Source organism: Vicugna pacos, chromosome 11, assembly GCF_048564905.1.
Source record: "Vicugna pacos chromosome 11, VicPac4, whole genome shotgun sequence".
Lineage (NCBI taxonomy): Eukaryota > Metazoa > Chordata > Mammalia > Artiodactyla > Camelidae > Vicugna > Vicugna pacos.
The window spans coordinates 12,194,006-12,208,164 of NC_132997.1; the positions used below are offsets into that span (position 1 = coordinate 12,194,006).

General features: G+C 40.2%; 1 protein-coding gene across 2 annotated transcripts in view; it reads right to left on the reverse strand.

Annotated features, from left to right (window-relative positions):
• Positions 1–14,159, reverse strand: part of LOC140699628 (trafficking protein particle complex subunit 9-like) — a 217,159-nt gene that overhangs the window by 96,119 nt on the left and 106,881 nt on the right. Inside the window, exons 2-3 of one of the 2 annotated variants that reach the window (XR_012077864.1) lie at positions 6,281–6,407; positions 4,230–4,503 (exon numbers count right to left, since the gene is read on the reverse strand). Coding sequence is in view for 1 of the 2 variants with exons in the window: in XM_072972260.1 (XP_072828361.1) it covers positions 6,281–6,407 (127 nt within the window). In the remaining variant the exon portion in view is untranslated. Of the gene's footprint in view, positions 1–4,229; positions 4,504–6,280; positions 6,408–14,159 lie in introns of those variants that run through there. The other variant, XM_072972260.1, reaches the window with a different exon arrangement.

Sequence of the window (14,159 nt, forward strand, 5' to 3'; positions counted from 1 at the left end):
AAGGCTTGTGGAAAAGGAACCCTGAGGAAAGTTTTGTACGAGGTCAGAATTGGCTAAGTTTAGAATCAAATTGGGCAACGTAAATGAATCTTAGAAGTAAGCTGGTACAAGATTAGATTTGGTTTTCTCTCTGTTAAGAGGAAAAAATTTTCTTAAAATATTAATCCACCTTCAGTAACAGATTGTAAAACTTCTTATACCTCTTAGCTGACCTGTTCTGCCTTTACCTTTGACATATTTTCTTGTTAATGAATTAGTACTACTTTACAGTGATCTATATGTTTATCTGATCAAGTGTTCTGAAATCTTTCAAAAAGCTCCCCAAATATAAAATTATAATTAATTACATTAAAATTAATTTAATTAATTAAAATTCTTTTAATCTCTAGTTAAGTTTGGGATGCTACAGAAGGCCCCTGAAACATCCCAAAGAGAGATTTTAAACTATAAAGTTTCATTTGGCATTTTAAATAACATGGAATTGTCAAATGAATCATAAAACTTCTAAGGTTATATTGAATGAGAAATATTATTAATATAGGTATTGTAGAAATTATATGGACTCCCTAAAATTCTGGTTTATCTGAAATGTTACCAGTGATAATTATGGGTATAGTGAACAGGTTTCTTTATTGATTATAGTGTAACGGTGTTTAACCATGCTTTTAAATATTTTATCATTTATAGACAGTTAATTGTTTTCTTCTGATGGTTTTGCAAAATGCTTTCTCTTCAAGGAGATTTACTGATTTCTAATAAATTTCAAACTACAGCACTGAACTAAACTGGGTAAGAAATTTTAAAGTTCTAATGAAAACTCTCATTAAAAGAATTAGTTACATGGGACTGAGTAACCTGGTGAATATGGTTATAATTTTTGATTTTGTTTCAAATACTACTGGCTTTTAACCTGTTTCCAAGACATAAAGAATCTCTTCTCCTTAAGCTAGTTATGGTTCACAGCAATTTGATAAATTATACCTATGTATACAGACTTGGAACAGTTATCTTTTCTCTCTATCTGATCCCTCAAAAGACTAAAAATACTTAGGTCCCCAGTGGCTCTATCAGACAAATTAGAGAGATCATCTCCTAAGAGATATAGGAGTATAAAGGTATTTTAAGGATTTTAAAGAGAAAAGAATTTACCTAAATCTGTAAGGCAAAAATTCATGAAAAGCCTTGACGTGGCTTTCTTGGTCTTAGAAAACCTTATTAACATTCTACCCTGAGACTCCGTATTAAAACTTCCAACACAGTCAATTTAAAAAGCCTATATGATCAAATAATCAGATTTAACTTGTAAAGAAATTAATCTTGATTTGGCTATATTTGAGAAAACTGAGGGCAACTTTAGAGAGAAAAAAATTATATTTTAGTGGATATTAAATTCTAGTTTTGTTAATTGAGGTCCATATTTACTAAGACACTTCCCAGATCATTCCTTGCTGTTATGTCACTTTACTGTACAGTTTAATTGAATTATGAAAAGAATACTCTAGGTTTGTTTCTGAAGCTCAGTAATCTATCCTTGGGTAAAGTTCCAATGCCCCATGACCTGCAGCCAGGGGATTATACATACTGCAACAGGCATGACTTAAAGAACTGTCTCCAACCTGAATGAAAAGACCCTTTTTCAGGTACTCTTAACTAGACCATACAAACCAAAGCTGAAGGAAACGGAGTCTCGGATTAATTTCCTATCTGAAACATCCCCTGCAGTGCACTGGCCTATAGAGCGCTGCTCACCTTAAAACAATGCCCAAATGGAGAAATAGCTTCCAGACCAGGATGAGAAGAAGACGACATCTGAGCCAGACAGCTGACCCAAGACACCGGACCAGGACTGTATAAAAATTACTTTGATAATTTCTCCAACCTTTGATTATGAACTACTCCACTTGTTAAGTTTATGATAAATTACCTATGTCTAGTACTTCTGTGTTACCTTGGTGGGTTTCCCTACTCCAAGGCTCTAACTAGATAGCCCTCAGAAACGTTATTCTAAAAAGAAATTATAGTTCTGTTTAGGCCACTGTTGATCTTACAAGGTGGGAGATTTCACCTGGCCAATTAATACCTGCCCTGACCCTGACCATAAATATGAACTTTCTCATAGGATCAAACTCAGAAACACAAGCAAAATTTTAACCCAAAAATACAACTTCTCGACTATTAAATTCTTACTCATGACTTTATTAACGTTACTAGCTTTATTACTTATATCCTGTCTATTTTATAAAATTGTTGTCTGTTACATTTCCCAATGTGTAACTAGGCCCACAAGATTGATGATGGCTAAACATCTTGAAGAAACAGATAAAATTTATAACCCTGAATAAAATAAATATAATAGTGTGATTCTAGGTATGGAAATGAGCAAAGAAGGTTAAACACTTCCTGGATCATAATAGACTAGTAAGACAGGTGATCCAGAGAACTTTTAGTATCAACAGGGCCTGATAAAAAAACTAACACCTTGAATGGCAACTCAGAAGATTTTTCACCTGAACTTGGAATGAGCCATCCTAGCACCGTGGGACAAAATTAGTCATGAAATGTCTCTCAAAATATTGGTCGAATTTAGGACCAAGGGGGAACACTGTGAATGAAAATACTACAATGTGCATGAAAATACTGCAACCATGTCAGTAAACAAAGAATGCTGAATCCAAGTCAAAAGCGGCTGCTGCCAACCCCCAGCGAACATGCCTGCAGCCCGGCCTCTCAACCACTCAAAGTGGTGCCCTCCGAGCAGACTCAGAGCAAGAAAGGACAGGATACTGGCCCTAGATAGCCAGGTGCTTGCCAAAGGAATGAATTCAATGACCCAAATGTTTGCTTCCCACCATACATAGAAAAGCAGTAAATACTTGAACTTGAGATATCTGGTTTTCTTTAGATAACAAGCAAAATTTTATTGTTCCAATTACCTGGTCTTTGTTGTAAAGATTCTATATATCCTAGCTCCTCCCCTACCTCCTGGGGGCAGTCCCTCAGAGTGATCTGAGATGCTGTCATCCCGGCTCGAGTCCTCCAGCCAAATAAATCAAAGCCCTTAACATTTAGGCTGAACGTTTATTTCAATGACGTAGACACAACTCATCAATTCTGTAATGGAACACACTGAATCAGGAACCAAAAGCATGTTTTAGTCCGGAAAATCTCCAGGTTCCTATTTCTTCCTGTCATTATACAATCCCTCCAGAACTCATTACTTTGCTGTCTGCTCCTCTGGCAACCAAACTCAGAGAAGAGTCAACTCAGCAGAGCACCATGCTGGGGAGAACCCCCCGCAGAAACACTGCAGTCTGCCTTCCCTCCCGCATGCTCTGCTGATCCTTGGTGTCCTCCATGGAGACCAGGCCAACAGAGCTGTTCCCAACAGCTGCAAAGTCGCACACGTTAAATAAATCATTTTATTTTATATGATATTTTACGTATATACCCATCTCTGAAAACAGCTTTGCCAGAAGCCCAAATCTTCAACAATAATCTGCAAAGGCAAATCAGGTCCCCAAGGGAAAACATGTCTTAAGTCAATGCAAAGGCCTCCAAAGTCCTCTCCAAGAATATAAACCAAACTGCCTGCAGGTCTGCAGCTGCAGGAGGCTACATGTCTGCTTTTAAAGCAATCCCTTCCTGCCCTCGGGTACTACAATGCCCTTTTATGCCCTCCCATCGCAGGGCAAGAGCAGCCGCTGCAGAACCTTGCAGGGCAGCACTGACAGGACTGGACAAAGGGGATCAGAGCTAAACTAAGCATTCTGATGACACGAGCTTGTCACTGTGTCACTTTACAGATGTAGATATATATACAGAGAGGTGGGGTGATATTGCTCAAAGTCACACAGCTAATAAGTGACACAGTATATAACTCTGCTCCTCCCTCCTGTGTGACGCCCAACTGGGACACCCACAGGGTTCTCTCGTGGCTGCCTGAACAGTCTTTTCCTATCACTCATGACACACCACAGTGTCTGAACTTAGCATGCTTTTGCAGCATCTTTTCCCTCCAGTTTCTCAGGAACAAGGCTGTTCGGGCCTGTATGAATTCCGGCTTCCTGAAATCTCCATGCTCAGGCTGGTCTTGCCTGTGCATCTGGCATGCTGCTCAGAGGCTCTTCCTCCCCTGCAGGAGGACGTTTCTAATCTTCACAGGGACACAACCTCAGGAGAGCTCTCCTCTCGCCCTCAGCACGGCAGTTGTCCCAGACCTCATCCCGAGCAGCCCCATTAGGACGGTGTCTGCCCAGCTCTGCTAGTCAGAACAGCAGCCTCAATGCCAGAGATTATGCCCAGGTCACACTGCAAACCTACTGCCCGCCTCACAGCCCCCAGCCAGCAGGTCACCTGGAAGTCACAGCAAGTGCCCCACCCAATCCAGAAGTCTCTTCTTTTGCCAGCACCACTGATGACTGGTTTCCAACCTTTGGTCAGTTTCTCACAAAACAGCACCTTCTACAGTGAAGCGGGTGGTTTTTCTTCTGCGCCTCATCCTTACTGGAAACGTAAAGGGAAACCAAAAGGCCTTTTCTCAACCCTTTTCTGATGAAACCCTCCCACCCACAATACTCATATGCTCAAGAGCTTTGGATCCACATGATTTTCTTTCCCTTACGCTAAGTGGCTCAAAAAACTGAGGAATTCTTTCTCCTTTGAGGGTATTAGCACTCAGTTTCTCGGCTTTAATCTGTTTTTGTCTCTCTCTTCAGTGACCCTAGCAGTTGCCACCTCTTACTCCCTTCAGCAGCCTCCCTCCCAACATCTAGTCTAGGAAATAAGCTGTGATGAGGGGCCCGGGGGCCGTCACAGAAGATGCAACTAAGGCAGAGAGAGGCTACATAATTTGCCTAAGAAATCACCTTGAACCACCAACAGAGTGTGTCACGTCCCTCTGTTTAACTCTTATGCTAAGCAAGTTAACTTTTTGTAGATTATGTTTATAAACAGATGAGGTATGAAAATACATACAAGGGCACACATCAACTCTAAGATATTCATTAACTCCACTATTTTGTTTCTATTTATTTTATTTCTATTAAAAAATTAAGAACCCCTGCAGTCAATATAGCAAAATGTTACTGGCTTTTAAATCCAGAATATAGAGGGGTTGTGTCATTACTCATTCTTATATGTATATTCACAAGACAAAATGATTTGAAAGTCTCTCTCCCCGCCCCCTACTCACTATTGGCTCTTACCAGAGCTCCCAGACCACGCATCTAAGAGCCTTTCACTTTACCAACAGCTGAACTCATCAGTTTTCCCCCAGAACTCCCTCTGCAGCTTTCCCTCCTCAGAACACAGCAGGACCATTATTTAACTCATTAATCCACCCAGAAACCTGGGCCTTACTCCATCCTACCTTCACAGAAAGCATTGACCCTTTCCTCTTTACCATCTAAACATGCCTTCAATATGTTCACTTTTACCCACTGACCGTCCCACCGCTCAAGTGGAAGCCAACAACACTGCCCACCAGGACTCATGAGTCTCCCAAGTGGCCCCACAGCCACTCTCCCCTACTTGAGACAAATGGGATTGTGTCACTCCCACGCTTTTTGGACTCTTTTCAGACCCACTGTTCTTAGAAGAAACTTCAATTTCTTCACCTGGTGAAGGTCTTTGCCATGAAAATATCAGCTCAGGAAGGGCAGGACACGCCCTCGTACCTCGGCCCCACCATCTGGCAGAGCATCAGCTTGGGAGGATTGAGTTCTTAGCAAACTAATTCACTTATCCATACAAATCCATGGTACATTAGAAAGATTTTAGATGTTGAGCTCGACTATTCATTTGGGGATTTTGCACTGGCAACCTGCAAGTATATATTCTAATGTTTGTGTCTTCTTAAAACCACACCCAGATTAAAGGAGTATTTGTGGAATGTCTTCGGAGTAAAAGGGACTGTACTTTTACAGATTTTATGTTTTATACTATGAACAACCCGGACAGGGTCACAAATGGAACCGCCTCACAAGTGACAGAAGACAGGTGAGACGCATATAGCAAAAGGTAACATAGATGGTAAGAGCAAAATTGTTTCTCCAACCCCCGAAAAAATTCCTCCAAGAACTGAAAACTAAGAATTTTGAAAGTAAAATACTATCATATAAAGAAAGAAAATAAATAATCCTCTTCATCAGGGTTTCTAGATCTGACTGCAGAGTTATTAGCAGGCCATACTGAATCCTAGCACAGAAAAATCAGATGGACTAGTGGTAAGTTCCAGGAAAACGGCAGTAATTCCTCCACTTGAAAGAGGACACACACTCACTTGTTGAAGGTGATTGTAAACCACATTCTGCAGAAATTCAGAAGATTCAGGCACCGCTTCTAGATGGTGATGACACGGAAGGATGGCTTGGATGCATGCTTCTAACTGAGTCACCGGCATTCTTACACTGCAGGGGGAAATGGAGGCCGTCAGCCAATAGCACAGATGTTCCTGTCATGTATCCCAGGCTGTGCCTCGGGGACTCAGTGTCCTGTAGCTGTCCGTCCCCAGGCGAGGACCCGCAGCGTGGCCCAAGCAAGCAGGAGGGGCACTGTGCTTGAGAAATCCCATCCCCCATGGGGGCAAGAGGGGCTGGTGGGGTTGTGTGAACCTATAAATGCTCATAGAAATACACCTGCATACATTCAAGTGATAAAATTAAAAGTAGCAGGCTATTTAACAAAATTTCAATTGTCAGTGTTAATTTTACCATTCCATTCCGCTTGTCCCCTGCACTCTGAGACAGGCTTAGGCTCTCTCACACCTGCAGCTCTGATGCAATAGTTGTGAATTTATTTTACTTTGCTGCAAGTGTCTTCCCTCCCAGTGTCACTGTGACTGTCGTCTCTTAACACAGTCAGATATCTTCCTGGATCTCTCCCTGAGTTCCTTGCTTCTGCTTCTCAGATCCTGAGATAAAGAACAGGTGAAGGCACATGACTGGAAAAGTCAATGTGGACTTGAACAAATTCCTCAGTGACCCCCTAGGTGAGTGCTGCCCACCCCTTACCTTCGATTCTCAAGGTTCTGCCCAGAGTGACATCTAGACAGGAGAGAGTCCTGGGCCCTATTAAAAGCTGTGTGGTTTGGGTGCAGGGAAAGCAGCAGGAGCTGGTTCCGTAGCCGGTCCCATCCACACCTCTGCTCCTCTCTCCCCTGAGGCCCCGCTGCCAAGCCCCCAGGCTCCCTGAGCTTCTGTCCTTCTCTTCTACTCTACTTCAAGCCCATTTCCTCTTCCTTTATTCCCTGATTATCCCCAGCTGGAGTGATTTTTCTATCATAGAATCTGAAAAAATTTCCTGCAGCTGAAAAAGAGGTGCCAGAGGTCAACGCCCATATGGTGGTTCCTGAAGAGAGCCCCTGGTTAGGGGGCCCTCACCAACACTCACGGGGCATCAGGCATGTTGCAGGGTCGACCACCCCCAATAAGAGTTTGCTGTGACCCCAAGGCACGCACAGCATCCCTGCTCACTAAAATATAGTTGTAGTCCTTTATTAAGAAGCAAAAATAAAAAAATTACTCATGTTTCTTAGTAAAATTATTTATGAGGGAGAAAAAGAAATTGTAATAGAAAGAACAAATTTCACTCCATGTTAGATGTGTTCGTTTGGCTTTAATCCTGTACCTTGTTTTCTAGGCTCAGACTTGATGTTTCTGCACCTTTTGTAAAAGAAAGTTGCCTTTAGCCTGAAATATCCAGGAGGGCCTATTCTCCGGGCTCTGATCTTTAAGAATATTTGCTCTTCTACACTTATGTATAGATGGCAAGTTGTAAAATACTGAATAACCTTTCTTTTTTTTGGAGGTTATACGGGGGCACCATAATTTGACCCACATGGACAGCTGCAGGAACAAAGGATTTCAAGGACAAACAATTCATACAACAAGAAGTTTTCAACAACCAGCCACATCCCCGCCCCTTTTTGGTATAATAGGAGACTGAATTCTGCCCTGGGGAAGAGAGTTCTACTGAATAACAATATGCCATTTTCTGGGCCTGCCAGCTTTACAAATAAAGTCTCTTTTCCTTACTCCAACATCTCATCTCCCGATTTATTGGCCTGTCATGCAGCAAGCAGAATGAGTTTGGACTTGGTAACAAATTGACTGCCTTAGAGGTAGTATGTCTCCACTGTTTCCTCATTTCCAGTATGTCACAACCTATCAATTTTATATGCTTTTTAACAACACGAACAAAAAACCTATTATAAGGAATTGATTCCACAGAAATAAAATTATTTCTACTCCTTCAAAACTTTTTTCTTTTCTATTTTATTTTGTTTTGCTTATTGAAAAGAAAATAAATTCAAATCATTTTATTTCACGTATTTTTATAGCTAGATATTGTAAATACTACAAAGATATTTAAATTGCAATAAAAATTGTTCATATATTAGTATAAAGATATATACACAATCAATGCAGATTAGGAAAGGAGTAGATATTTACTAAAAATCCACTGCACATCCAGTCTTTTACAAGCATATCCTGGAATATAAGCTCTATTATCCAGGGGCCCCCCACCCCCATTCTCACTGCCGTGTCCCTTAGTAATCAACTACCAAGGCACCAGCATAGAACCATGCGATCGCTATTTTAGGTATAAATGAGGGAATTAGCTCATTCAATTCTAAAACAGAAACCTTAAAATAAATACTGAACTTATTTACAGATAAACAAATTTGGACACAAAAAAGTACAGTTTCTCCCCAAATTCACAAAGATAATAACTGGTAAAGGCAAGATTTGAACTCATCTGCCTTGAATATAAAGCTAAGGTGGTAATCCCCTTCGACTGTGGAGAAACAGCAGCACAACCTGTCACCCTATCTTTGTTCGGATCTGGCTTTAGACAGCCTGAGACAGCACCCCATTCCTATGGAACTCGAGGGCAAACAATAACAATAAGTATTTTATATTCAGTAGTTTCTTAGGTCTCAATTATATAAAGTGTCAGCAGGTCAGCAGAAAACTCTGGGAAATATGAGTGGGTCCAGAGCTTTTTGCTGATAAGAAACTCAATCTATCAGGACAGAGTGACCTTCCCATGAGAGGCCTCATGGACATAAACTAAAGGCAGCTGAGCAATGAAAACTAGCAAGAACATGGAACTCAAGCAAGAAGGATCCCTACCATTCCCTGCCCAGTTGCCTCTTCACCCTTGTGGACAAGATGGCAGAAGGTCCAAGTTCTTGTCCAAGTTACAACATCATGGATTCTCACCCATAAAATATTACGACTCTATTCTGTCTTAAGTCCTTTCCAACTAAAATATGATGACACCAATATCTCAGCAGAATGTCTATGTCTCCACTTTCTCTCTTCTATTAGGAGACTATATCTATGGCTACAAAGCCGAAATTCAATTAAAAACACCATGCACGAAGCCTGGTGAACGTCTGTGTAAGAGACACTGTTCTCACGCTCAGTGAGTGAAAACTCAGAAAAAGTGGTCCTTCTCCCTCTGCAAGTGGGAGGTAGACTGATTTTGTGTGTGTGTGTGCGCACACGTGTGTGTGTGTAAATCAAATACAATGTATTCTGGGATGTGCACAGATTTTCTTTATGTTACTATCATTTCATGAGGATGAGCCAACCTTTAAATTAATTTGAATCTAGTATTCTGAGAGAGTCTCAGGCTCTTTTGGTGGAGGATGGGAAAGGGGAAAGGAAAGGAGGAAAGAAGTAAATGAAGCAAAGCTGTAAGAGTACTGCTAGGGAAAGGCAAGTCATTAATTCTGTTCCTACTTGCATCACACACAAATTAGGGACTGGCTTTCCCCCATGTCTTGTCAAGCACTGAGTTGCAGAAGAACAGCCGACAGCCCATTTCTCACTGAGCTTGTGACTGTACGTGGCATCTTATAGACACTAATTATTTAACCTGACCAAACAATCTAGCAGCAGGCTGTAATTCTCCTATTTTGAGAGATAAGAAAACAGGAAGTGAAAGAGGGTATATAGCTTGACCAAAGTCAGAGGACAAGTAAACTAAAGAGGATGAATTCAAACTCAGATCTGAATGCAGAGTCTGATCTTCCCACTCCCAGGGCTGGAAAATCCTTAACACACAGGGTCCCCAGCTCCTCTGCATTGTTCCTGGCACCAAGCATTTCCCATGGTGATATTCTCCAGTTCTCAGACACAGCACTCTGTGCAGCCAATAACCTCCATTCGACCTTGATCATCTACCTGCCATGCCCACCAGGCTTCACCAGGCAGGAAAGCTGGCTTTCAAGTGCATACAAAGCCACCCCTGGTTTATCCTGGACTCTTCAGCAGCTTTTCCAACGTAAAGGCAACCATGAAAGTGCTCACAGTTTGTAAATGAGCCACACTACCTCTCTCCATCTGTCTCCTCACCTATACTACTTTGCTATGACCATTTTGAGAATCTTGGAAACAAATTTTTAAAAACAGAAAAGAAAGGATTCTGTAACAAGTACTTAAAACTTACAATTTTAAATGAGAAGTCACAAAGTGAGTATTTACAAACCGAATCTTCCTTCCTAGGTGTCAGTTTTAACAGTTAAAAAATATAATAGCAAAAAATTCTCACGTAAAAAATTAACAAAATCATCAACAATAATCTGGAATAAACTCAAAAACAATGCCCATGTTGTACATGGAGAAAGTACAGGACTGTACTGAGGGGTAAAGTAAGAGGTGTGAAAGTAGAGACAACAACATTTTGTATGGAGGAAAGCAGTTTTGAAAAAATGTACGTTCTCCTAAAGATAATTCAAAATTACTAAAAAATCCCATGACAACACTTCTTTTTTTTTTAACTTGAAAAATTATATTAGAATTCTTCAGGAATAATAAAGTCATAATACTAGCCAAGAAAATTTGGGATGGTAAAGAGAATCAAAAAAATCGCACTGTCAGATATTAAATAAATTTTTACAATATGTAAGATATAGTGCTAGAGTAAGAAAGTAAGATTGACAGAAATAAACCATGAGCTCAAAAAGAGACTCTAGTGTACATAAGTATTTTTTACAGGTGGGATTTCAAGTTAAAAAGCAAAGTATGAATTCAATAATTGTCTTGGGACAATCAGAGAATCCCCTGGAAAGAACAAATTCTATTCCAGTCATATTGACCGCAAGAAAAATTACAGAAAGTGATGTGAATATTAGAAAGTACTAATAACAGCGAATATAATTCTTTGCTCATATTAATTCAACTTCTCCTCACTATAACAAGTACCATTATCATCTCCATCTTAGAGATTAAAAAAACCTACAGAAGAAATTTATACCATTATAAGAAAGCATTTCTAAGAATAATATCAAGAATAAAACCCAAAAAGAAGACATTTACTATCTTAAGATTATTTTGGGCCACAACAAAAATGAACCTACTGAACAAAATGAAAGGCAAAAAATTACAAGGAAAAGCTCTCTGATACATCTTGATGAAGACAAGGGGTTAGTGTTCATAATATACATAGAGCTGTCACAAAGCAACGAGAAGCTCCCTCACTTAAATGTGTTCAATGGACAAAAGAGATCATTCACTTTTTAAAAGTCAGATGGCTAATGAATGAAAAATGCTCAATACCTCACTGGTCATCAAGTGTAAATTAAAACAATGAAAAAGCACTTTTGCTCATCATATTGGCACATATTTTTAAAAGATATTCTAGCTAGTGTCCATCTTTGAGAGAACAAACTGTGAGCGATCTTTTGGAGGACGACATGTCAATGGATATGTAAACTCTGAAAAACGTGTGTACACACAGGCTGAACTCCACTTTTAGGAATTGTTTCATTTAGAAAAAATCAGTTCAAATAGATGTACTCATCAGAGCATTTACACAGCACTGTTTAAAATGGTGAGAAGAAAAGCTGAAGTGAAATCATATCCAGCGATAGAGAATTGGTTACATAAGTTATTCTACATCTTTTCATTCCCCACAGGAGAAGGAATTTCTAGATTTACTTGAAAGGAGCCTGTGATTTATGAAGTTGTCACATCCAAGGACTAAATTTCCAGAAACTTTAACTAAAGAAATACTCATACAAGATCACAGGAATGTTTGTATAAGAAGGATTCCAGTCAAACACCCTTTCTGACAGTGGAAGATGGAGAAAACTTAAGTGTCTACCATCAAGACAATGATGCGGTAAATCACGGCGAGCTGTGGGCACTTAAGTTCCGGCGTTTCGGCGTGGTCCAAGGCCTTGTCCACAGTACTCTCCCACGAAAGGTGTCCTTACACAAGAGAATAAACCTGCACATCAGGAAAACCCTCTACTCTATCTGAAAGGACTGGGTGAGTCTAGAGGGGGAAGAAGTCAATGATATATACCTGAGTGAATAAACCGAGCTGCAGAAAACATATAGTATGGACTTATTTTTCAATAAAGCATATATACACTCACATATACATAGATTTCTCATATTCGTGATGTATGTGTATATATATATGACATAGGCATAAAGGTCATGAAATACATACTCCACATTGTCAGCAGTTTTTACTCTCTGGAAATAAGGGGAAGGGAATTAGGGGACTTTCGGTACCACCACAGTTCTCTTTTCAGTATTTCAGTTAAGTATACTTGGAGTTTAAAAGTTTATTTAAGTCCAAAGTAAAATGGACGATGCCTCCACAAGACAGAATGCTATACTGGTCATTAAAAATCATGCCAGTGGAGATAGAATATTGTAGCAAAATGTGTAATAAGCCGAATGGAAAATGGAGGTCTCCATACAGTAAACAGGCACACAGTGCTCGCTGGTTTTTATGACAGAGGTAATACACACTGATGAAAAGAACAGAAAATAGATTTTAAAGTGTTAATTATTATCTCTGAGTACTGGGAACAAGATAGACACTTTTGACACTTTTTTCAGACTTTTATATTAAATACACACTATTTTTCACCTGAAAAAAGCATTTTTTGATGTCTAGTACCACACATTGGAAAAAACACACGAGTACTTACAGAAACAAATAACTAGGAGACACCACAGCACCGTCACGCAGTGTAGAAAGGGCAATCCTGAATAACACCACGCAGTTACATAAGGACCCACAAAGTGACAGCACCCCCTGTAACAGGGCGCCCCCCCTTCTATTTGTCAGTTGTGTCTTCAGGGCTGAGGCAATTCTGAGCACGGCCAGTGTCAGTGCTGATGTCTGGATGGATGCCACTGGAGGTGAAGGCACCTGCAAGCCGAGAGGAAGAATAGAAATCATCCTCTGCTTTTTCTGTCTTGTTTCTTTGTTACTTTTAAAGAGAGGCGTAAATAAGATAAACTGAATCTTCCCTACTGAAATTTCAGTAATGAAACCGTTTTTAAAGTGTTCACAACTTATATTCTGCCTATGACTGTCTTTTCAACAAAGCATCATATTTATTAAATGTTAATTAACTCAGTTAATTAACTACTTGTTGAAACCAATTAAAGAACATGAAATGCACTACGTGAAAGCACCAAGCCTGCAGTGACTAGCTCAGCTGTCTTCACGTCAGTGCAGTCAAACCCCACCATCCCGTAGCCCTGAGCTTCTGATGCTGGTAAGAGAGCACGCTGCTGCCTCAGATGGAGAGAAACGGTGAAAGCATTTTCTGAAATCTACAGCACTGAAAAAACATAAGTGATAAATCCCAGGCTCCTTTGAGGCTGCCATTTTCCGTTTCTGGCCAACACCCGTCAATGAGCAGAACCACCCCATTCCCGAGTCATGGGACTCACGTGGGCAGAAGTTTTGGAGAAATTTCCAGGTATAGAATGTAAACCAACTATACATAAAACTCTGAAAAAGAAAAGATGCAATACTTTGATTTTGGAAGACACTAAAATATTCTCCTAATCCTTAGTATTTGGAAAAGCTGGGCTTCTACTAAGCCACTTATTTATTTCACAGCCAATGAGCATCTTCCACAAACCCTGTTTCCCTGTGTCTGCTGGGAGCTTCAGGCACATTGATGCTGTCTATCTTATAAGTCACAAGGCAGAGGCGTGTGTCTCACGCCTGCAAATCTCACACAGGCTCAACTCCTAGCCTCACTGTATGAACTTGGCCCCATTTTCTCACGTGTTTATTTGGTATCTGTTCTTCTGTAAGCTGCCTGAAATGCTTCTTGGAACAAGTCAGAAGAATGAGTGGGTAGAGAAATGGACAGAAGGACAGGTGAGAGA